A 26,031-nucleotide genomic window follows, 5' to 3' on the forward strand; every position below is an offset into this window, starting at 1 on the left:
TCTGCCAGTTGAACCTCCCACCAGTACCATCCTGGCCTTGCAACACAAACTGAACTGTTTTGTATGTGCCGATAGTTGCTTCCGCATGCAAAAGGAACTGAGCTACAGCCCCGCTAATGAGGTGGCCTCGGCATCCTGAACTTTTTGCGCTATTACCAAGCAGCACAACTCTGGTTCCTCCTGGAATGGTCCTGAGAGAAATCTGAAAAGCACCGGCTGTACATGGATAGAGCAGGGGCAGGACAGCACCTGTGGAACATCCCCTTTCTACATAACACTGGCCCAACGAGAAGCCTCTATCTTTCCCCCATCACCGAAACCTCTCTAGAGGCCTGGGACCGAGTGAGTCAATGAGGAAGTCTAACTACATTTCCTTCTCCATTGACACTGTTAGTGTGCAATGAAAATTTCACCCGGGGCTAAATTCCACATCATTTCAATGCTGGCAGCAAGCCAGATGCTGATCCATAAGCCACCTATTTGATGAGGAGGGTCCCATATCCTTTCAACAACTCAAATCTGACTATGCCATACCTGAACCTGAGCGGTTACACTACCTCCAGATTCAGCACTGGGTGATGCACCCTACAGTCTGCCCGAGAGCACAACGCCCCACGACAATTTTGAAAAGTCGTGCTAACTATCATCAGATAGACGCCTCCTCACTGAGCTCTATGACCTTTTGCACCCACCCCAGTGGTCAAGTCGACAAGCCAGTTACGATGGGAATTGGAACTGGGCCACTCACTGAAGGAATGGCAGGAAATATACTACAGCACACTGAACCCAGCCCGTAACATGGGCAGTATTGAAATGGCCACCAAGATTACCACATACTGGTATCTCACAGCAGCCCGCCTGCACCGGGGCAACCCCACGCGTAAACCTGAGTGCTGGTGGGTCTGCGTTTCCCCTAGTAACCTACTGCACTTGCTATAGGACTGCCCGATACTCACCATCTACTGGACACAGTTATTGTATGACACTCACCTAAACACTTAGCTCCCTCGATTTCCTGCCTATACAATTTTGTGGTTGCCCAACGCTCTCACCTTTCCGCTCAAATCCCGTAGGGGATTACAAATTGGACTGGCCCTGGGAGTAGCCTTGCAGAACATCGTGACACACTGGGGACATGACAGATTCCTACTTATCAGGCCTGGCTCCACCGCCTCTGGTATATACTGGGAATGGAGAGGTTGACCCTCACAACACAAGGCACTTCAGATTCTGAGCTGTGGTGTCCCTTTATCCTCCGTACTCCAGATATCTCTGCCTGCTCCGACTAATTGATTCTTCTGTTGATTCTATTCAGGAGATTACTAATTAAAGAGACACGCTCAGATACAAGAGACCACATTTTTTATCACACTTTCTATCGCTCTGGTTCCCAGGGAGGATGGGGGAGTTTGGGGAATGTTTTGTTTATTCATATCTATACTACAGATGGTGAGCGGCCTGAGCTCACAGTTCTGGTGCATTTCCTGTTTACTAAAAACAATAAAGAGATTTGAACCTTGTTGGGTCATCTCCTTTATAGGCTTATGGGCCAATTTTCTTGCAATAAAAATTAAGTCACAAACTATCCCAATTTTCTGAGTTCTTTGATTTATTAGTCAACCCCAAGTCAAATCAGCTTCAAGTACAATACCTAGGTAGTTAAAATGGGAGATCTTGGCAACTGGAGTTTCCTCTATAAAAAAGCTTTTTTATTTTGCATTTTTAGGATCGCTTGTTAGAACGATAGATTTTTGATGATTCACTTTAAGATTTAAATTAGTAATAACATTTTTAAAACCCTTTAAAAGCTTTTTCAAACCATTCACTGTTTGTGCAGTTAAAACTGCATCATCCGCGTAAAGTAAAACTTGGACTGGATTAGAACCTATTCTAGGGGTGCCTGTCATCCCGTCCCCGCAATACATGACATTTCCAAGATGGACGCCTCCCTTGACACCCAGGAAGAGAATGGAAATGCACCAGTGTTCAACGCACATGTCACGACGATGCCGATCAGTGGTCCCGTGAAGAAGTCTGATGCAAACACAGCATGGTTCGCAGATCTTTACAACAAGGAGGAGGACCGCAGTACAAAACCGGCCCGCATGGGTCAAAAAACAGCCCTCACCCTTCTGGCCCACCAGGAAAAGGCCCAGTGCCCACGCCAGCCAGCAGGGCTAAGGACATGGTAAGTCCCAGATGACAGAGGAGGGCCCACAGGAAGAAGATCCTCTGCCTTGTCCAAGGCCAAGAGCAATGTGTCCTCCCACAGCCGGACCCCTGAAGAATAAGAGGACAGGCAACCTGAGAAAAAGCTGAAACTGTGACTGGCCACTCTGGCCATGGAAGAGAGAAAAGCTGAAGCAGCTGAGGCACTGGAGTAGAAAAAGACAGAACCTGAAAGAGTGTTAGAGGAAAGAGGCTGTCTCTAGAGGAGATGAAAATTCTGCTGGCACATTACAAGAGACAAAAAGAACTGAACCTGAAGGCATGGGGGTCACAGAGTCAGTGAAGATGGTGGTAGCAACACAAAGGTGCCTGGGGCGGGGGTTGATGGGTTTACATTCCCAAAGACCTGGTGCCTAGCTTTGAGATGGGGGATGCCATGTAGTTTGAAGCCTATGAGGTAGCTTTATGCACAGAGTCCCAGAGGAGGATGGGAGGGAAAAGGGCCTAGTCTCTGGAAGCATATGCCCATCACCAGAAGGAATAACCTAGTGGTGCTAGATAAAATTGACAGGATGAGATACGTCTCCATGAAAGAAGCCCTTGTAAACTTTGGTCTTACCCCATAGAAAAACCACTTGAAGTTCAGGGACAACCTGAAACTGTATAACTAGTTCTGTGTGGATCTCATGGATTACTCCAGTAAGGCACTAGATGAGCTGTATAATCTATTCATTAGAAAAAACATGTTCACTCTGTTGCTTTGCAGAGCTGCGCCAACTCCTGATTGATTCAAAGCTCATTGTGCCCGGAGAGCTTGTGAAGCAGGCTGACCTCTGGGTTAGTACCAGGGTTTCAAAGAAGGTGCATGCGAGGAGACCCAAAGAAAAGTGGACAGGGTCTCCACAAACAAAAGGAGGGGAATAAGGAAAACCAAAAGGAGTCCTCTAAAGGACACCAAAAGAGTTCTCAATGGAAAGAATCCCTGTTCAACCCCTAAGAGAAGAGGGGTGGTTTAATGGGACAGTGTTCCTGGGCTACTTCCAGCCCAGCTGCCATGAATGTTACCAGAATGGGCACAGAAAGGGGGATGCCATCTGATCCTGTAGGAAGTAGTCCCCAGATGCTAGGTCTACTTCAGGAATGGGGAGTGTAGTGCTAGGGGAGAAGGTTGCATCCAGTTAGTTTTGGGGAAAGTTCAGAGGTTACCTTAGTGTCCCTGGGTGACAAGGAGGTGATGCCTATGGCTCACATGCTTGGCAATACTTAAAGGAATAGGCAGTAGGCCACCATCAATGGGCAGGGAGTGAAGGCTCTAAGAGACACAGGGGCCAGTATGACTACTGTTAGGTGTATTCTGTTATCCTCAGAGCTTGTAGTACCTGATGTAGTCCACTAGATTGTGACAGCAGACAACCCGGTGACTCACTATCTAGTGGTTCTAATTAACTTTGAATGGGGGTGGGTCTCATGTTAATTAAAGGTAGCTGTGAGTCTTGCCATGCCTGTTGACCAACTATTAGGGAATGACCTAGAGTATACCATTTGGAAAGAGGTGGAGCTCAGGTCCCACTTGGAAACATTGTGATTACCTGAGTGGGTGTGCCTGACCACAAGGCCCATGGCTGCCTGTTAGGGAAGTCTGAAAAAGTGCCCAAGTGCCTGCCAAGAAGAAGAAGGAGGGGGGTTGCGAGAAACTCACCCCAGAGATTCCCACAGACTGAGAGGAGAATGATCTCGAGGGTGATGCCCTGGAATGTAAAGTTGAAGACATTGCTGTCCCAGGAAGACCTATTGGAGTTAGCTGGTGCAGAAGGAGTGCCCCACTCTAGATGGCCTACAGCAGCAAGATGCGGTCTGGGCAGCTGCCAACATCTCTGGTGATCACCTCATTTATTGGGAGAATGGTCTCATGTATAGTAAGTATAAGGCCCCTGAGCCTGGGTCAACCCATGTTCTGGTGGTCTTCCACTGCTTCTGGGTGTTCCTACTAGGGTTGGCTCAAGACATCCCCTTGGCAGGACATCTGGCGCAGGCCAAAACCTCTGACCAACAGGTACCCACTTTTATTGAGCCTGGATGAGGATGCAGTCAGATGCATTCTGCAGATCCTGTGTAACCTGCCAGGAAAGTGGGAAGTCAAGAATAAAAAAAAGTGTACCCCTGCTTCCACTCCCTGTGGGTGTAATGCCCAGTGAAAGGGTGGGCATTCAAATGTGTGGTCCTGGACCCAAAGACTGCCCTAAGGAACAGGTTTACCCTGGCCTTGATAGACCATGCCATATGGTATCTGGAGGCCATTTCTCTGCGACCATGGTGGCTAGGGGACTTATGAGGATCTTACCTGTGTGGGTTTCCCTGAGGAGGTTATGTCTGACAGAGGCACCAACTGCATGTCTGTGTACATCAAGACAATGTGGGATGAGTGTAGGGTAATCTACATTCAACAAGACTCTGAAAGGCATGAATATGAGTCCAAACTTCCTCAAGATGTAGTGAGCTATATTTGAGCCCTCAGGTCTTAGATAAGCGCTACTAGAAAGATGCCACTGAGAACCTGGAGGCCAGCCAGGAAGTCATGAAGCACTGGTATAACCAGAAGACCAGTCTGATGGAATATCCACCTGGCCAAAAGGTGTGGCTGTGGAGACCAAGGCCTTGATGGACCGGTGGAGCGGGCCCTATGAGGTGAAAGAGTGTAAAAAGGAGGTCACCTACCTCGGGGACCTCAAGGCACCTGGGTACCCCTTAATAGTCCTTCATGTAAACCGCCTTAAGTCCCACTTTGGGAGGTCTGAACCCAATATGCACTTGATGACAGATGATGGTGAGGAGGAAATAGAGGAACTGTTGCCACTTGTTGGGGCAGATCACCTTTCTCTTTTCACTTACTTCTGGGCTCATGGGGAAAGCATGCCTGTCAAGAATAACATCTACAGGCTTTCTGCATCGAGAGAAACAGCATCAGGAAAAAGGGATCCAAGATCCTGGATTTGGGGGTGATTGAGCCCTCCTATAATCCCAGGTCCGGTCCAGTGGTACTGCAACAAAAGACTGCCCCACTAGGTACCACCCTTGAACTTAGTTTCTGTGTGGATTATTACAGGGGACTCAATTCAGTAACCAAGACTGATGCTCACCCTATTTTCAGAGCTGAGGAGCTCATTGATTGGTTGGGGGCTGTCTAATCCCTCCCTACCTTTGACCAGTCGTCAGGCTATTGACAAGTTCACCTGACTGAGGGGACTAAGGAGAAGTCAGAGTTCTCTGTCCCAGAGGGCCACTCTCAGTTCAAAGTAAGGCCCTTTGGACGAAAGAATGTTCCTGGCACCTTCCAAAGGTTGGGCAAGCGGGCCCTCGCTGTGCTAGAAAACTTCAGTGGTGCCTACCTGGATGACATTACTGTTCTCAGCTCCAGTTGGAATGACCATCTGCACCACCTGAAGTGCTGCAGGGCCTACAACAGGCAGGCCTGATTATCAAGGCCAATAAGTGCCAGCTAGAGCAGGGGTCCCGAATCTGCTTGGCCCAATAAGGCTCTCACCTGGGTCTGGTACTTCGGAGGCTCCCAAGTCATGATGGTGTGTATCTTGGGCTGGAGAGGCTGAACCTTGCCTCCACCGACTTGGTGCGCCAAGCAGATTTGTGACCCCTGCCCTAGCTGGCACTTATTGGCCTTGATAATCGGGCCTGCCTGTTGTAGGTCCTACAGCACTTCTTGGAGGTGGTGCAGGTGGTCATTCCAACTGGAGCACAAAGAAACTTGCTGCTCTTTGTTTAGGTACGCGGAGAACCGTTAGAAAGATTATAGAATTCTTACCAGATTCTGCATGAAGAACTGTAGGACAGGGTTTGGTGACCACTTGCTTGGATTATGGTAATGTGATCTATTTAAGAGCTCCACAAATAATTGAATAGACTGCAGGTGGTGCAAAACGCCGCAGCTCATCTTCTGCTAAAGATTCCCAGACTTCAGTAATGTAAATCTCTAGTCCCCGCATTATTGGCCTGAATCCCTTGGCCTTCAACCCCAGCCAAAATTGGTTGGTAAAAATGTGGGGTTCTGACTGGATGCACAAACAAAGAAACGTGTTGCTCTTTGTAGTGCCGGGGATGTTGAACTCGGAGGCGGATCATTTGAGCAAGTTGTTTCCGTCCCTATCGGAGATGTGTTTGAAGCAGGAGGTGTTTGGGGTGCTCATAAGAAAGTTTGGGGTCCCTGTAGTGGACTGGTTTGCAGCCCCGGGGAACACCTTGAGGGAGAGGTATTGCTCTCTGGTTCAGTCGGACTCGGTTTGGAGGGTGGATGCTCTGTCCATTCAGTGGGAGGGGGGCTTGATGTATGCCTTTCCTCCGAATGCCTTGATTCCGAGGGTCCTGCTGAAGGTCAAGTGGGACCGGGCATCGGTGATCCTGGCGGTGCTTGCCTGGAGCCGGAGGCTTTGGTTTCCTCTTTTGTTGCGGTTGGTGGTGGGGCCTTGCTAGCCGTTGCTGGTGGTTCCCTGTTGTGTCCTGATCCTCATTCGGAGGATGAGGTGCGGCTGCACTGTTTGGATGTTACACGGGCTTTTGGGATGTACTTGGTTCGTACACAGCCGTTTTGATGGGTGGATTCTCTTTTTGTGACTTTTGGCCTGGCGGACCAGGGTCTGAAGCCTTCTGGTGCTACTCTCAGTAGGTGGCTGAGGTGGGCAGGTGGACAGCTTATAAGTCCAGGGGGGTGCATTTGCCTGGGTCGATTCAGGGTAGATTGACTCGGGTGGCTGCTTCCTGGGCTTGTTTTCAGGGGCGTCTATGGCTTAAATCTTCAAGGCTGCTACTTTGAGTACTCCACACACCTTTATGTCCCATTATCTTTTGGTGGTGGATGTTGGGTGGGACTGGATCTGCTGGCTTTGGGGACGCCGTGTTGCGTTCTGTATCAGTGGTGTGACTTTCTGCATTTTTGTGCTAATAAAGTCTGTTAACTGCTCTGTGGTTAAGCCAGTTCTTGCTTTGGTATCTGCTCATATGTTAAGGACTGTGAAGGGAAGGTTCAGTTCAGTTCATAAACTTTATTCGGGTAACTTGGTACCCATAAAAGCACAGCAACATAACAAGTTGAACAACAGGCGGAGAGTGAAAAAATACATGATAATGAACGAATTACAATATTATAAGTCATAACATTATAACAAATTAAATAACGAATTAAAAAGAAGTTCATTAGTAGTTAATAGATTACTATTGTATAAAATGTCAATTCATCCAGCAATTGAACAGAAATGTTCAAACATAATTAGAACATAAAGAATTAGACAAAGTCTTACGTGCTCGAGTGGCAATTCTCAGAAATGTACTTATGCGGAAAACCAACTCTTCATCAGTCAGAGTAAGAATGCACAAATAGGCAGTATCCAGGCAAATAGGCCTCTTCTTTTTTTAAAATGGGTATAAAAGCCACTTTATACATTTCGTGTAATATTTACAGAAAAATAGAAAATGTAAAATTGATTGGCCACTCACCCCGTCACATGGACATGGTACATGATCAAGATTGGGGTGGTAATCAAGAGGAAAACACAGTGCATATTTGACAGTTCCTGCTCGTAAACGGAATAATAGGCTCCTTTCCCAATGACGCATAGGTAAGGTGAGATATATAGGTAGAGGGTGGTGGTACTGTTCTATGGACATATAACTAAGAACAGAAGATTTCTTAGATTCCACACCAATCCTTTCTGTATTATATAGTAAGTATAGGGCATCTCTAACCTCTTTTTTGTGCACGGTATCAACTGTGCTAGGATTTAAAAAGATGCATTCTTTATTAACACTGCACAAGCTTAGGTGCACTCCAGTCAACCAAGGGATAGCCCTCCCTTTCTCACACTTAACTCAGTCAGTAATAATCTCTCTAGTTAGGGAGGAAGCCTGATTCTTCCAAGCTGATAACCAAAAAAGAGATGGTCGGGCACGTATAAAATCTGATATATAGTTAAGATTGAGTTCTCTATGACAAATATATTGTGAGGTGGAAATTGGGATGCCCAACAGTTTCCTGCAAAACCTATTTTCTTCCTGCTGAATACAGGAACTGTTCACAATACCCCAAATCTCTGCCCCGAATGTGGCTACTGGGATACATTGTAATTTAAAAACATTTTGAATAGCTAAAATAGCGCCAGTGGTCTTTGGACGGGGAAGACTAAGAATTGAGTTGATGGCCTTTGAGAACTTGCTCCTGGAGTGAGCAAGATGCTCAGTCCAGGAGCCGTTCACAGCAAAGATCAACCCAAGATAAGGGAATGTGCGGGTGCTTGTCAATTTCTGGCTACCCACAACAATAGAGCTTAGCTGACGTTTCCCAGGGCCACAGGACATTAAAAATTATTTTTTTAAATTAACACATAGGTCCAAACTATCCATATGCTTGACAAAAGTCTGCACTAAGATACGCAGAGAATTCGGGGTGCGGCCTATGAGAACCGCATCATCTGCGTATGACAACACAGGGAGGGTTTTCCCATTAATTCTGGGGACATCTTGGGTCGAGGTTTTTAACGATTTATTCAGCCCGTTAATGTAAATAATAAAAAGGAGGGGGGCCAGGACACAACCCTGTCTGACCCATCTTCCTACCGTAATGGCTCCAGAGACCTCTCCGCCCATTCCAATCCTCACCTGGGCCTGGAGATCTTTATGGAGGTACACAAAGAAATGTAATAAAGGCTCATCCAGCCCGTAGGCCAGAAGGATGGTCCAGAGCTTTGACCTGTTAACAAGGTCAAATGCTGAGGACAAATCCATAAAGGCCAGATAGATTGGGGACTTGCGCGCAATGGTGTATTTCCCAATTACCAAATTAAGGTTTCCGCATTGTTCATTTGTACCAACCTTACTGCGGCAGCCTAGCTGGCAGGGCTCTAAAACGCCACGTTCCTCTGACCAACCTAAGATCTTGTTGTATAAAACTCTTCCCAATATTTTTAGAGTGTTGTCGATCAATGAGATCGGCCTATAGTTACTGGGCTGGGACCGATCCCCCTTTTTAAAAATTGGGACTATGATACTCTTTGCCCACGTATCAGGTAACGGGGCATGGGTTAGGTTGTTAAAAACATTCAAAAGGAGCGGGCCCAAAAGTCTGGTTTCCATTTTAATAAATCTATTGGTAGCCCATCAGGGCCAGGAGCTGTATTCCCAATGCTCTGGTGGATAGCCTCTTCTACTTCGAATATGGTTATCTGTATTTTGGTCAATGGACCAGATTCATACTGATCTATCTCTGGTGAGGGGGTGGCATAGATTTTTGAAAAATGCTTTCCCAAGACTCACTAGAAATGGTATAGCTACTAGGGGTTAGTAGCTGGCCCATGGATCGAAGGTCCCTTACAGCAGACCAAAAAATGTTGCCCTTTTTAATAGTGGCAGCCTGTGTTAAGGCATCCCATCGTTCATGTGCCAGTCGCACATCTAAGGCGCACCTTGGGTTAGATGACAATGCCCTGCGTAGATTCCTGTTGGCCTCTGAGCATTCATGGTCGAACCATTTGGGACCGTTTTCCACCATGGGTACGGGTTTCGACAGGAGGGGTTTAGTTGCCAAACAAAGTTTAGAAGAATCATGAACTACCACTGTGTGCGCTGTTTGTAATGACAGGCAGAAATTAATAAGATGCATATTGTCCTTCACTAGTGTCTTGAATAATTCGCCACTATCAACGCCCCTCCATGGTAGCCTTAAATTATCAGTTGAGGGCATAAGGTTTTCAGCCCCACATTCAGAGGAGAACATGGGCCGTGGTGCCAATCTCAGTACTACTTTAATGGGGTTATGGTCCCCATGATTGGTAGCAATTACCTCTGCGGCCATTAGTTGATACTCAAGGGAAAGGGAAATAAAGATTAAATCTATGGTTGACTAACAGCCTCTTCCCCTAAATGATGGTAATTGATAGTTGGCGGCATTTATAGGGCTCACCAAATCCATGACATTGGCCAGGTTATGTGAGCTCACAAACACGGCCAACTCCGCACCCTGACGAAAAGGGGGGTCTGGATTATATATCCCCAAATAATGTTCTATATCAGTGAATTTTGCATTAAAGTCTCCACCCAAGACAATCCCAGTAGACCCGTCCAGGCTTTGCTGGCAATCTAAATTAGAAATAAAATCTAAAAGCTCAATAAAATTCCTGTTAGGGACGGAATGAAAATCATTATTATAAAAATTTACCAGATAAAAAGACACTCTCCTTTTGTAAGACACAACTTGATAATTGGAACTATTAGTTAATAAAACCTTAAAGCTCCCTCCAGCAGCAACATTAATCCCAATAATTAGGTCCCCCAATGGTCGTCCCGATTTGGGGCTGTGGGATGCTACACTAAAACACTGGAACCCTTCAATATACAAATCGTGTGTGGCCCAGGTCTCCTGGAACATGACTACGTCTTGTTCCTTTATTAGTCACAGCCAGTCCTGGTCGTCAAGCCTAGGCTGTAGTCCTGCTACGTTCCAACTTAAAATACTCAGGTCGGTTCCCACATTAACCCTAGTTGGGGCTGGCTGGTCATTATGAGGTGTAAGTATAATGCCTGGGGGATCCTCCACATGGTCCTGTGGGTTGACCATCAATGGTGGTTGTCAGTCCTGAGATCCTATACTGGAGAGTGCATGGAACATATTAGTTGCCAGGGGCTGTGCATAAGCATCCCTAAGTGGTAAAAATGGTGGTTTATAAAAATAAATGGGGGAGTGGATCACTAGTCCCAAAGAACCAGGGAATGCAAAGGTAGTACTAGGTACTGTTAAAAAACCCTCAATCACGTTTTTGTAAAGATCAAGTTAAGCGGTATATTTTCGTTCTCCGGTTCGTTATTAACAACATGACAGCATCATCATCGGGTTCGTGCAATGCTTCCTCCACCTGGAGGTCGTCCCACTGGTTGTTTTGGTAGTGATTGTGGGAAAAAAAGTGAAGTGACAAATGGTAAAAAAATATATAAAGATAAAAGACACGTAGAGCCAGTAAAAAATCTTTAATTGCACTGGATTCGGGAACCTATAGTTCAAATTGAACAGATACTCCTGGGATCAATAGATCTCGGTTCACTCACTGGAAGACTCCTTGAATATTAGGGTCCTCCTCACCGTTTAGGTCCTGAAGAAAGCCCACTTGACCCTTCGGGCATTTGAAGGGCTGAAACATGTCGACCTTTTTTATGGACACTTCTTTTATAGTGCACATGGCCATAACCAGCCTCTGAGTGCACACCGAAGACCTTTTACAATTTCCCGAATCCAGTGCAATTAAAGATTTTTTAACAGTACCTAGTACTACCTTTGCATTCCCTGGTTCTTTGGGACTAGTGATCCACTCCCCCATTGATTTTTGGATACTTGAGATAAGGAAGCTGAGTGGATCAGAGACTCTTCTTTCTCCCTCCAACCTGATTATTGTAGTGGTTTATAAAAATAGCCCAAAGGGAGCGCACAAATTCCAGTGCTTTGTGTGAATAGTTGTTCGCGAGTACTTAGTAAATGGTGAACCATTTGGGGTCTACAGAAGTTAAGAACAATGCAGTCACCATTTATATTCTTATCCGAATGGCCAACCCACCCTACTCTTCTAGCCATAAGGATTTCATTCATTTGAGACGGGTGGAAACCTTTGTGTTTACATAGCCAATCTACTGATTTATCACGGAGGTCTGCCCAGGACTCCCTCTGACCCCCAACAAGACTAGGAACGCCGGCCAGGACTAACACATAGGGACTTGAGGCTGGGGATAATCTCAAAACATGGGTGTTTGGGCTCAGACGTATGCCCCTAAAACACTCCTTAGTATCCCTGCATGAATCAATCGCAGTGGTACCTGGCTGTGGCTGATTATAGTGACTACTACCTGGATCTAAATTTAAGTTGTTTACATTATGCACTCGGAGCATGTCTTGATTATTCCTCTGTTCAAGAATAGGATTCAGTACAGGGAGCTCATTTGGACTACGACAGGATATATTATGGTTGACAAGGGAGTTATCCATATAAGGGGCAGTACTCATCAATTGTGGGTCAGACCCATGTCTGTCGGTCACAGCGATTATAGGGTTCCCCCCGCCATCATCATTGGCAACATAATTCACCTTGCAATCACTTAAATTGTCCATTGCAGAGTCCAGACGCTTTAGTTTACCCCACAGTAAGTTAAAGTTTGTGTCAATCTCCTCTTTAATGCTAGCCAATGTAGTTTCAAAAACTTTCAATGCAGACCCTACAAGTGTGGTTTCCCAGCAATATCTATATTAACCCCATTACACAAAAGTTCTTGAATAGTGTCTGTCGGGGTTGCTACAGAGTTGGTAATAACAGCCACATGGTCATTAGTACTACTAAAAGATTGGCAACCTTTTGTGTTTTTAACTTTAGTCTTAGATGTGCCGACATTTTTCTTCCTTTTAATGGATTGGGCAATTAGTTTAGCATTCCCTTGAGACTTAGCAACTTGTGCCCTTGTGTTAATACAGGACACACCTGAATCTCTCATATTGGGTGGACCCAAGCTTAACGGAGTTGAATTTAGAGAAACAGGACAGCTCTTCGCTGGCGATGTATATAGAAGGTTTGGGTGTGTTTTGCTGTCAGAAATAGGGCCACCCAATGATAAGCGGAACTGTAGAGTACTGGGGTCCAGGGACAACCGTCTCTCGGTCAATTCAATTTCGTGTGTTAACTGGAACTCAGCCCTCACATTAAATGCGTCTAAAGTCCCGGCGACTCCTCTAGCTTTACTCATTTTGTAGTTACAATTTTCAGGTGGCCCAGTTACAGAGACACAAAACAATACAATGGTAGACAGGGATTATCCAATAACTTCACGTTACCTTAAGGCTGGGCAGATAAATTAGGTGCCTGATGGTCAATGTCAGTGGGGTGGCCCAGCCCGGCCTCTTCCGGCCCCTGACGGGCGCGGATGGGCCCGCCCTTGGCCCGCACGCGTCCTGCGCTGCGGAGGGTCAGCAGTGCTTTAGAGGATGCAGCAGACGCCCGGATGACGTTCCAACCCTCCGCCAACCCGGGGCTGCTGGGAAACGTAGGCCGTTGCCCTCACGGCGGTCCTGTACCAAGCGGAGCCGTTCCCCTAACGGCGTTCATGTGTGCAGTGGAGCCGTTCACCTCACGGCACAAAGGAATGCCCCAGCGCGTGAAGGGAAGGTCTTACGAGGTGGTAATGACTGGTTACTTACCGGTAATATTCATTAATACGAGTCGTAGACCTCTTCGTCACAGTCCTGGTTCCCATCCCTCCCCCCTGTTCGGCTTCTTGTGCTTGGTGGTGCAGAATGATATGCCGTAGGTCAGGGGTTTTGTGCCACAGAGTGTGGGAGTGGCCTGGAGGGTAGGGATGGGACCAAGGGAGTTTTTCTCTTGGAATTTCTGTGGGGAGGAGCTATTGCTCTTATGTTAAGGAGTGTGACAAGGAGGTCTACAACACAGAGTAATGAATATTACCGGTACATAACCGGTCATTAGTACTTATCCTACCTGAGGTCACAGTTAATGTGCCAGCCAACCATAGAAACTATGCTTTAAAATGCAGTTGGCATACTACTAAAAATAATAATTCCCTGGCCACTCTTAATAGGGTTTTACTCACTTAGTAACCCCATACTTGGCGTCGGTGTGTGAAATATATTAAACTGAACCATAGTCTGTGCTTTTTTGTGGGTTTTTTGCTTGGATGGTGGCAGATTCTACAGAGCTGCCAAGGATTCAGATATATCTGCCCTTCTCTTTCTCTACTGACACCGACAGCCTTACCCCCTGACAATCGCCGGCAGGCAGAGCCAGGGGCGAGCCTGGGGGCCCAGCCTAGGGGGGGCCTCAGGTCCACTTCACGGACCTGTGAACCTCGCAGCCCTGCACGAGAAGGCGGTGTAGGACAACATTCGTTGTTACAAATCCTCAAAGACAGATGTTTTAATAGAAAGTAGCAAAAACCAAAGGAAATGATGGACGGAGTGTTGAACATTGCAAGCACTCACCCCCAGTCAACTGATCTGGGTTTAATCCATCACCGTTCTTTAGCCCACTCTGCCACCCCAGTTCAGACATGGCCATATGCAAATCAGTCTGACCCTGTGCCTCATGGGAACAGTCCAGCCCGAACTGCCAAGCCATGTCTTTCCTGGACCGGAAACAAGCTTCCTAGGACCGGTTTCTGGCATTTCAGCCGTCTTCAGCCAGGCTTGCTTGAATCCAGTGGCAAAGTGAGCAAGGGACTCACGTCTGAGCATACCCTGCCAACTTATGGCGAACAAAGCAAAAACCAAAGGAAATGATGGACGGAGTGTTGAACATTGCAAGCACTCACCCCCAGTCAACTGATCTGGGTTTAATCCATCACCGTTCTTTAGCCCACTCTGCCACCCCAGTTCAGACATGGCCATATGCAAATCAGTCTGACCCTGTGCCTCATGGGAACAGTTCAGCCCGAACTGCCAAGCCATGTCTTTCCTGGACCGGAAACAAGCTTCCTAGGACCGGTTTCTGGCATTTCAGCCGTCTTCAGCCAGGCTTGCTTGAATCCAGTGGCAAAGTGAGCAAGGGACTCACGTCTGAGCATACCCTGCCAACTTATGGCGAACAAAGCAAAAACCAAAGGAAATGATGGACGGAGTGTTGAACATTGCAAGCACTCACCCCCAGTCAACTGATCTGGGTTTAATCCATCACCGTTCTTTAGCCCACTCTGCCACCCCAGTTCAGACATGGCCATATGCAAATCAGTCTGACCCTGTGCCTCATGGGAACAGTCCAGCCCGAACTGCCAAGCCATGTCTTTCCTGGACCGGAAACAAGCTTCCTAGGACCGGTTTCTGGCATTTCAGCCGTCTTCAGCCAGGCTTGCTTGAATCCAGTGGCAAAGTGAGCAAGGGACTCACGTCTGAGCATACCCTGCCAACTTATGGCGAACAAAGCAAAAACCAAAGGAAATGATGGACGGAGTGTTGAACATTGCAAGCACTCACCCCCAGTCAACTGATCTGGGTTTAATCCATCACCGTTCTTTAGCCCACTCTGCCACCCCAGTTCAGACATGGCCATATGCAAATCAGTCTGACCCTGTGCCTCATGGGAATAGTCCAGCCCGAACTGCCAAGCCATGTCTTTCCTGGACCGGAAACAAGCTTCCTAGGACCGGTTTCTGGCATTTCAGCCGTCTTCAGCCAGGCTTGCTTGAATCCAGTGGCAAAGTGAGCAAGGGACTCACGTCTGAGCATACCCTGCCAACTTATGGCGAACAAAGCAAAAACCAAAGGAAATGATGGACGGAGTGTTGAACATTGCAAGCACTCACCCCCAGTCAACTGATCTGGGTTTAATCCATCACCGTTCTTTAGCCCACTCTGCCACCCCAGTTCAGACATGGCCATATGCAAATCAGTCTGACCCTGTGCCTCATGGGAACAGTCCAGCCCGAACTGCCAAGATCTCTTGACTGGGGGAGAATGTCTGCATTGTCAGCATTCCGTCCATCATTTGTTTGTTGTAGCGCTTTTCGCCCTAAGTGGGATGGGTATTCCCAGACGTGGGACCCGTGCTCACTACGCCACTGGAGTCAAGCTATCCTGGCTGATGACGGCTGATAGCCAGAAACCGGTCCTAGGATGCTTGATTCCGGTCCAGGGAAGACATGGCTTGGCAGTTCGGGCTGGACTGTTCCCATGAGGCACAGGGTCAAGACTGATTTGCATATGGCCATGTCTAAACTGGGGTGGTGTAGTGGGCAAAAGAACGATGGATTTAACCCAGATCTCTTGACTGGGGGAGAATGTCTGCATTGTCAGCATTCCGTCCATCATTTGTTTGTTGTAGCGCTTTTCGCCCTAAGTGGGATGGGTATTCCCAGACGTGGGACCCGTGCTCACTACGCCACTGGAGTCAAGCTATCCTGGCTGATGACGGCTGATAGCCAGAAACCGGTCCTAGGATGCTTGATTCCGGTCCAGGGAAGACATGGCTTGGCAGTTCGGGCTGGACTGTTCCCATGAGGCACAGGGTCAAGACTGATTTGCATATGGCCATGTCTAAACTGGGGTGGTGTAGTGGGCAAAAGAACGATGGATTTAACCCAGATCTCTTGACTGGGGGAGAATGTCTGCATTGTCAGCATTCCGTCCATCATTTGTTTGTTGTAGCGCTTAATAGAAAGTGGCCCTATGAAGAGGCTTGCTTTGAAGGCGCAGAGTCTGCGGAATATTTTCCTTTGACTCGAACTGTGCTGTTACCATAAAGGGAGAGACTGCTGGTCACGTGCACGTTTTGGCAAGAAGGGTGCGCGAACCACCCGAACATGTTGGATTCCTCTTGTGCAACCTAAGGAATGGCGCTTCGCTGAGCACAGACTGGAAATCATTTCTCTCAGGAATTTTGCTGGCAGAGCACACGGGAGCGCGTCATTTGAGATCTGCATTTGATTTAAAAAAAACAAAACTGGGAGGTGAACAGTGGGTGTGTGGAAAGAAGTGCACAGTAAGAAGTCCTCTCTTTTACACTGTCATACTGCTACATTTCAGTTACTATTTTCAACGGATGAATACAGTTCATGATACAATAAATGCACTAGATGTACGCCAGTAACAACAGGAAGGGAACAGTTTCCGTTTTCATGATGACAGCAACTTCTAAAAATGTACAAAGGGAGAGATAAAACTGTAGCATTGTATTAATTGTAGCAGACCGCACGTGATTGGCCTGGGAGATGAGAAGGCAGTGAGGAGCCCAGAAAGCCATGCGTCAGGATCTTGGTATCTGCAATAAGAAGGTGGGTGCGCCTGGGCACTGATTGGGCATCAACTACGTTTTGTTAAGACGGTATGACTTTTGTATCACCCTTATGCGAACTCTAATTGGATTTTTTTGGTCATCCTTTAGTTGCATTCAAAACTTTTACTTGTGCACAGCATTGTATCTCACAGGGCTTAAGTGGGATGAAAAAGGTGTGGGGGAAGGGGTGAGGCTCACAATTGGCATAATTAGGCCTCATTTCCAAGATGTGCAGGCGATTTAGCTAAGGGTGTGGCTTAAAGCATGTAAATTAAAATCCTGTGCTCTCCATAGTGGGCCACCCGTCTAGTATTTTGGTCCCACCTGTCAGCTTTTTGTTATTGACTGCAGATATATCACACTATAACGGGCATGCGCCTATATAACAAGCCAGGCTTATTGGCTTTACCAATGTTTGTTAGCAGTGTTAGATAAATGAGTATAAATAAAAATGTTATCATCAGAAACCCAGCATCTACATATCTCACACCTCATCTCTTTCCTCTTCAGCACACTCTGTTCCCCTCTCTCCTGAATGCACTTCCATGTGCCCCCTTCACTTCACCACCCCCCAAATGCACAATGCGCCCACTCACGGGCAAGCACTGCATTTTCTTTTTCTTTCACTGTCGATATTTTGACCCAGTGTACCTCCCTCATGCACATTCACATAGAATCACAATTACAGTTCACACACCTGACCATTGATTGCTCTGTGTGCTTAGCAGAGAGGCCAAGGTTTGGATGAGCTTGCATTCTGAACCCCTTTATGGCCCACTGATGGGCACTGTGACAAACGTGTACTGAATCTAGCCTGACATTAGAGGTACTCAATCATGGCCCCTTAAAGTAACCCAACTACAACCCAAACTCACACTGACACCTAGAGGGGTCTCTACTTACAGTGTGCACTATAGAAGAATAATATGTTGCATGAAAAAACTACAGGAACACAACATCCTAGAAAAAGTAAATACTCTTAGATATGGCAAGAGTAAGTAAACAATGATGTGCAAACAGGAACAACATCACTGGCTTGGGTTACTTTGAAGATTTTTACAGCCTTTTTTTTTTTTAGAAATCAATCGTTTTCACTTCCAAATTTAAGGAGATGAATAAGAGGCTAGGTAGGGGCCTCGTTTCAAATTCAATTTTAACTACTATAGGATCTGCGAGGGAGGGTGGGACATGACCCATTTAAAGTCCAGGTGCCTCATAATGCATTTTGAAAGGGGAGGTGTGTAGAAAAAAAACAAGAAACTAACTACCTTACACCAGTGACGTAACACCAGGTGATGGGATCGAATACAGAATGTATACCAGTGTAAAACAAGGCATGGTGCAAGTTACCTTCCCAGAAGGGTAGTGCCTCAACGGGTAGGTGTGCCTGTGACACGATAAAGGAAGGGCCAGCTGTCTGGAACAGGACCCAGCCCTAGCAGATCCCGGCTGCCTCTCTAGAAGGCGGGATCTTTGGTTCCCAGGGCGGGCGGGTCTCCACAGAAACGGGTTTAGTTACTTAAAGGTGTTGCAATAGCTGATACTCTACATGTGTAAAACTTTAGCAGTTCGAGCAGTCGTTACTGATAAGAAGCCAGCGCGCTCCACTTCATACAGAAGGCGCAGCTGCGACGCAGGAGCCCGGGTCCCCTTCGTTTCCTTTGTCACGCGCTGAAAGTGCCGCAAATCACCGCGGCGCTTCCCCCCCCTTTTCAGTTTCACTTCGGCGGCGGACCTGGGCGGGTCGGTCTCCTGCGAAATCAAAGCCCAGGCGCAAGCGGTGCAGGACTGAACACGAAGTCCCGGGCGGCGGCATGAGAGGCTCGGCCACCTAGAGGGAGCTCCCAGCGCCATGCAGAAGCGGCCCTCCTGGCCGCAGGTGACGCCCCTGCGCCGGGTCCCCGCGGGCGGCCCCACCGACGGCTCTCGGAAGCGCTTCCTGCTGGCCAAAGTGGTGATGGCCGGGGACTCGTGCGTGGGCAAGACCTGTGTCCTCAGCAGGTACACAGAGAAAGCACTGCCGTCTCTCATCTCCACCATAGGTGAGCACCATCTCCTGTCACCTCACCTCTCCCCACACCTGGTTATTTACAAACACCTGTTCCTTCAGTGTCCTACCTGCACTCTAAAGCCCTAGTTTGCTCTCTTCTCTCCTTTTCTCACCCATCCACCTCCCATTGTATGCATACATGCTATTCTCTCCCTTTTACTCCTATGAGATTTCACTTCCACTCCAAAGAAATATCTGAGAGCCTGGTGCTGTAAGTCGCATTCGATTTTTTTTTTTACACTTGCCCAGCAGTTGTGCTGACAGGCACATCTTGGTGTATCTTCAGCTGCTTCAGGCTTGACAGTGCTCACCTCCAGTTTCCTGCCTGGTTCTTACACGCACAGTCTCAGCTATCTTCAACTCTGTACTTTCTATCCTAGAAAAACTCCAGAGATACTAGTGGACTATAGTGCATAAATGACTGTTTAAATGTGGCACTGCCTGTAAGACATAGACATTGGAAAAGTCGTGTATTGTACTGGATTGCAGCATTTGTACAGTGCTGCGTATCACCGATGAAGCTCCTAATCACTCTAATTACCGTTCATGGGCATGTTTTTGGTGTGTGTCGTTAGAATGCTTTTGAATGGGAGGTTTTTTGTTTAGGTGCATAGTTGCATACAATGTCGAAAGACCTGCTCAAACATAAAAGGGGCGTGTTGAGATTCAAATGTAGAAATCAAGGCCTATAAGGCACAGTGGTTCGAATTGGCAGACTCGTGTATGTCATTGAGGAACCTTTTGTAGTCCCTCAAAAGCGGCATTTTTAAAAAGGCCTCTCGTTTGCATACTCCACCGTTTAATTGATTGGGTCAACTTTCATATCACTCCTAGGCACACCTGCTCTTGCTTTCCATGACCATTTCATCCCACTTCTCTAACCTGTACCGCACTACTGTGCATGGCTCTGTTTGCCAATCTATATTTTCCTGTTGGTTTGCCTCCCTGTGGTGTTAACCTTCACTGCTCGGCCGCACAGTCCCTGCCATACTCCCCGCCCCTTGTCGCTGTCAGTGTTCGGCTCTACCCCTTTCCAATACTAAGCCGAATAAAGTAATCCGCCGTTGGACTGAGTAATAATGGAACCTCTGTCGGAAGAGTGGCCTTTTCAAAATAAAGACGTTGGCAACAACGCAGAACGTGTCAGCCTATTTCTTAAACTGACAGAATACGCCTCTTCAGAACCCATGCCCCATTCCTTCCCTGGGTTGGTTTTGCCAGGGCCCTTTTAAATTCTTTAAATGAGAGGAAATGAACCCCTCACCAGTGGCAGCTGCTGCCACTAAAACTCGGTGCACGGGGTGGGAATAATAACAAAAATAAAAGAACTTGCCAGACGCTGTCTCGGTGCTCCTCTGCTCCCCTCCCCACCCAATTCAGACCCTGCTCTTGTGCTATTACCCAGCATGAGAGAAGTGCTGGGATTGGCCTCAGTGGGCTGAAATGCAGCTCAGTTAGGGACAGCGAGCCTGTGCCTTTTCCACCACCCGACTGTGCAAGACAGCTGGGTTGGAAAAATGTAAGTGTGCATGTCGTTTTGGCCATCCTAAAACGGCCGGCCAAGCCGACATGTGAACTTGCAGTGCACCTACCGCTCCTCCTCCGTGGCTTATGCTGACAAAGAGGATGGCCCCTCCCTAGACTCAGGAGACTTGGCAGACTAACTGAAACATAAAATAGCTTTATTATCATTTTATTTTTCATTTGCTGAGTTTCAGCAGTGGGGCAACACTCCTCCGCCATAACAGAGCAGCTGCCCCTCACCCGTCCTTTCTCATTGTTACCCTTTTCAGCAGCTGTCTTGCAAGGCATGGCACCACTACCTGCATGTACATGTATACCGTTTTCCCTCCAGGTGGCCTCTGAGACTGATACAGTCTGCTTAGCTTCCTTCATTGGAGGATCCTCTCTCTCTCAAAGGCTCAATATTTTTTTTGAAGCCCTGCTTGTTAAGGCCCAGCTAAACTCCCCACATCCTAAACTGAAACTCCTTCTTCTTTCCTTTCTGTTGATCAAAAAGCAATTCCCTCAAAAAGCAATTCCCTCAATCATCCCTTCTCTCATTACTTCTATTAGTTCTGTTGTGAGCTGTATACGCCCTCCCTTAAGACATATTGCAGCTTACCTCAGTTTTCTTCTGACAATTGTAGTAACCAATATTCCTATTTACATGAATCTTTGAATAAGATAAGCAGTCTATCACACAAAATGGTATCTTCCTGCTGTTAAATAAACTCTTCCTCTGGCTCTCCTGCCATTTTTTGTATAATTTGCCTAAGCGGCCACCCCCACCTCACTCATGACTTTCCACCATTACACCTTGAACCCCTTCTTACTGGGCATAAACAAAATCACCTCTTAGCTTTTCAGGAACATGCTCGAACGGACCAACCATCATGTTCTCTACCCATGCCCACACTTCAAGAGACAAATCTTGCAAAACGAAAACTTCCAATACCCTTTTCATCTCTCTAGCATTACTTTGCAGAGCATGGCATTCTTCATCTTTACACCACTTTACCTCCTCTATCTTTGACAGTTGTCACTTTTTGCTGCCAGATTGGTCACAAAGATCCTAAAATGCCCTGCTGAACTAAACTGTTAATGAACATTTACTTTGTATGTTGGAGCAACTACGTTTTGCAGATGAGGAAGGGCAATGCCCAAATAATTAATTTAAAATGCTGCCTACCTCCTGGAAATGACCGTCTTTTGTGTGGTGTATGCCCAATTTTTACCTTAACTGTTTTGCTGGCTGTAGTACTCTGTGCATATTACACCTACTAATGCCTGTGCTCCCTTTTTAAACCTGATGAATTTGGATCACCCCTCATTGACATATCTATCTTACCTAGAAGTCCTTAGTATATGGTACAAAGTGTACCCAGGGCCTGTAAGTTAAATGAAAGCAGTGAACGGCAGCATCTGTTATGCAATCCACTGCAATGACAGTACAAACTTGACTACCTGCCTATCATTTGCAGTTTTGAAACTGCAAAATGGACCTGTCAAAATGACCCCTTTTGACGGGCCATAACCTTATTTCTAAATATTAGTAAGCCACCCCTAAGTAGGCCTTACTGCTGATAAGGCAGGAAGTATAGTATTTAAAAGTAGAATATGTAAAAATTGAATATTAAACATGTCCTTAAAATGAAAAAGTCCTAAAAGCTAGTTTTACTGTAGCAAGGTTGGCTGTTCCGTGCAAAAGCATTGGTATACAATGGTACATTTAACAATGTTATCTCTAGCTGGGAAGCAACTACAAATGTAATTCTTGGACGTTTTTGAAATGCTTATTACAAGCCTGATTTACTGGTGAAGATGGACTTGTAATAAAGATGTTGGGAAAGGTACTTCTAAAAAGTGTAGATCAACAACAAAAGAGTGTGTCCATCAGATGTGAACAAGTGCAGAGCAATTTAGAAAAGTGAATCACTATGTTTTTAAAAGAACCCTCACTCACCAACCTAGTTGGTGACATGCTTCATCATTGGGTTCCCACCGGAGAGACCGAATGTCTCCCCGGTGTGCTGCGACGCCTGAATTACAGCGGAGCTGGTTTTTTGTGTGTGGATGCAGTGCAAAGGGTGATAGTGTAAGTTTAAAATATGCCACAGTTTCAACCAATAATGAATTTTAATAGTGGTAAACCGGACACAATTAAAATGGTGTGGCGGACGATAGGAACTGGTGATAATTAGACCAGCTACGTCCTAAATCAAGTGCAAAGTGAAAAAAGTGGTCAACATGTTTCTGCTTCTTGCGTCAGTGCACGAAGCATTCGTCAGGACCTAATGTGAGACCACCACGGCGGTATACGCGCGCTAAGGCGTACCCTAACCTGTGGGGTCAGAAACCGCTTAAGACTTACGGTCGAGTTTACCCTTCAGCAATTTCTGAGAGGTTCAGTTGTGATGTTCAATTCAGTTTCACTACATGAGTCCGGGTGGGAGGCGGGACTTATAGTCACACTTACTCCAAAGTCACCAGCCCTCTGCAACACCTATTTCGCCCTCCTGCGGACTCGGACTCGCTACTTCTAAAAAGTGGCCTTTTCCCTGCCTAACGTCTCTGCTGGCCCACAACTGTCACCAGAATAGCCCCCTTGTTAATATGTGACAACTGCTCCCAGAGCAGTTCAAAGACCTTGGGTGTGTAGAGATGTCTGTTCCTCTGGCAGTAAAAGTGTCTTGACTATGCCCAGGAAAAGGATTACCTACCCCCAGGAAGTCAGGCATCAATTCCAGTGCAAGAGGAGCTGCCCAGAACTATCTTAGAGTGACCACACAAGATGGATTGCTCATTTCCCTGACAAGATCCCTGAGGTGGGCACAGCAGCTCCGCACAGGGAAAGAAAGGTTCTGCCATTTTGGTTTGAGGCAGAGAGGGGCACTGTGAGAGTGTTTGCAGTTAGGCACACAGGAAGTGCTGAAAAAGTGGGGAGGGTCACTCCAGAGAACCTTCACCCCATTGGCTAGGGAGTAACCAGGAGATTCCCCCACCCACAGGCTAGTGGCAGGCATAAATGTTACGTCCCCTGTAGCCTCCGCAAAACACTTTCTAGACCTATGAAAGAATAAAAGAGGGCTGGACCTGCTGTGGGCAACCCGAAAAGGGCCTAGAAGACTAGATCTGCTCTCTCCTTTGTAGCCAAGACAAAGGAGTGGACTCTAAAGGTTATGCAGCTGACCGCCTGTTCAAGCTACAGGGACACAACGAGCTACAAGATGCCTTTTTTTGCAACTCACCAGCTGACCAGTTCCAATGGGACTTGCTCTGGACATGGTGATGGCTTTTGCTGGAGTATTGACCCCCCAAGTTTTGTCCCCAAGGTCCTGGACCCTTGGTGGTGTCAAAGTGTATTCTTTTTAACATTATCTGAATCCTGGGACGTAAAACAATTTTTACTTCAAGAACCTCTGGAGGACCAAGACCAACCTGCCAAGCCAATCCGAAAAAGGCACATTGCCACTTGATATAAGATTCAGATTTCTCCTGCTCAGATCTTTTCCATAGCAGCTAATCTGATTCCGTGGGACCTCGCAGAGAAGGCATTTGGCCTTGTAGCACCCTCTTCGGCTACAGCCTTGAGCCTAGTCTCGCTAGAAAAATCCAAGCTCAGGAAAATTGACTAAGCACAAAGGTAGAAATCTTCACATGGTGAAGGCACCTAAAGTATCCTGCCAGCTAGAACCCTCCTTGAGCTCAAAATTCTAATTCCTTCTGCTTTGAGCTTTGTCATGAAAAGTCAACAGCTTAACCAGGACCTTGTCCAGCAGCTTTCCGAGGACGCGGGTCCCTCTTTATCCACATCCAGCCTGCTGAGAATGGTTGACTTCCATTTCAAAAACTGTCCGAAGGTAAAACCTCCAACTGGGTTGAACCTGGTTTCTGTATCTGAACCTGTCTTAATCTGTTTTGCCCTAATTTTGTGGGATGCGTGGCAGTTTTGAATTTGCCACCCTGTTGAGTCTTGAGGTAGGGCTATTGATCTTATGAATTACCGGGGTAGCATTTTATCTTTCAGACTGCTATACCCGCCTGGTTTTACCACTTTCTTTTTTCTAACCAACCAAAGCTGTGCGGACATATTCTAAATCCCATTCTCATAATTAATTGTTTTTATAGAATATCAGAGTCTGCTTATCTGTTGGATTATTATCTCATTTTAAACATCTTACTGCGATTGTTTCACAATAATGTTTTTTCTGTCTTGACTCAACCAATTTTTTGACTAAGTATTTTTAACTTGCTTAATTTTAATTGATTGTAATGTATTTTATGGTTTTATAATCAAAATAAAGACTTAATGAACTGAACTGTATCTGAACCACACTCTATCATGGTCAGCCTTAAACTGTGCCTCTGTACCGGTCAAGCACAACCAGATGACCACGGTTGGGGCTGAACCCTTTTCCTACCTTCTTTTCATTACCCTTTGTCAATATCTCCTGAAATATGGACATTTTATATGCGGCAGTAAATTCACCCATCCTTTGACCTCCAACTTTCTTTCTAGGCCAGCTGATTTACAGCTTGATATATTTACCGCATGATGAAATGCTCTTTCAATATATATCTGGACACCTTTTTCTTCATTAACTTCTCCAAGCACTTTCCTCACACCACTCTTTCGCCCCATTCCCTCTCTCCTCTGTATTTTCAATTCCCCATCCCATCAGCATGCTTTAGTCTCGCACAATTAGAGATAATTCAGGACTTTTCATGCTCTGATCTCCCTGTAAAGATCACATTTTTCTTTACCATCTGTAGTGCACAAACCTCTGCCCTTGTAAGGGGTTGCAATGCAACAGTTCTCCTTGTTCCTACCCACCCTTTTTTTCCTCCTGCCTCTTCAGGGCTGCTGGTTACCACAGCCTATTTTTTCTTTCAGCAATAAAGGGAGCATAGAACAGCCAGAGAGCACTGTCATGCAGAGGGTCTACACCTCCAGCCCAATAACATCAGATAGTTGTTAGTTTCACTTACCCTTAATGTAATTAGTGCATAATACCCAGATGGAACCCTTGGGAAATCCACTGCCTAGTTTTGCTTCCCTCTACCTTGTCTCTCACATCAAGAAGACTCTGTTCATGTCAGCATCTCTTGTTTCAATACCTGTTGCTGCCATGGGCCGAATAACAGCCAAAATAGTGCTGCTGTTTATACACAGTACCTTTAAACATGTGAGTTCCCCCTGCATGTCTTTGCCTTACCACCCACAAGCACCCTCATTGATGGAGGCAGCCATATTAGTTGACAATACACAAATAGTTGGAGATTCAATTTCTTATAGTATCAAGTTAGCCTACAAGTTATTGGGGTACGACCATCACAACTCAGCTGGACTCTAGGGAGATATTAGGGGCCAACTAGACAACCTGCCTTTGCCCATATTTAAGGTATTGGTTAGATATGTTACAATATCAGTCCACACTTCCACTACTTAGGAAAAAGGGAGAAACAAAGCCTTCATCATGCAAAACATGTGATATGAGT

At 46.5% G+C, this 26,031-nt stretch overlaps 1 protein-coding gene across 1 annotated transcript in view; it reads left to right on the top strand.

Annotated features, from left to right (window-relative positions):
* Positions 1 to 18,419: 18,419 nt before the first annotated feature.
* The window catches only part of LOC146831392 (ras-related protein Rab-10-like), a 129,672-nt gene continuing 122,060 nt past the window's right edge, over positions 18,420 to 26,031 (top strand). Inside the window, exon 1 of the mRNA XM_085605690.1 lies at positions 18,420 to 19,021. Within this exon, the coding sequence (XP_085461816.1) occupies positions 18,832 to 19,021 (190 nt within the window). The 5' untranslated portion in view covers positions 18,420 to 18,831. The remainder of the gene's footprint in view (positions 19,022 to 26,031) is intronic.

Source organism: Triturus cristatus, chromosome 5_1 (assembly GCF_964204655.1).
Source record: "Triturus cristatus chromosome 5_1, aTriCri1.1, whole genome shotgun sequence".
Taxonomy (NCBI): Eukaryota; Metazoa; Chordata; class Amphibia; order Caudata; family Salamandridae; genus Triturus; species Triturus cristatus.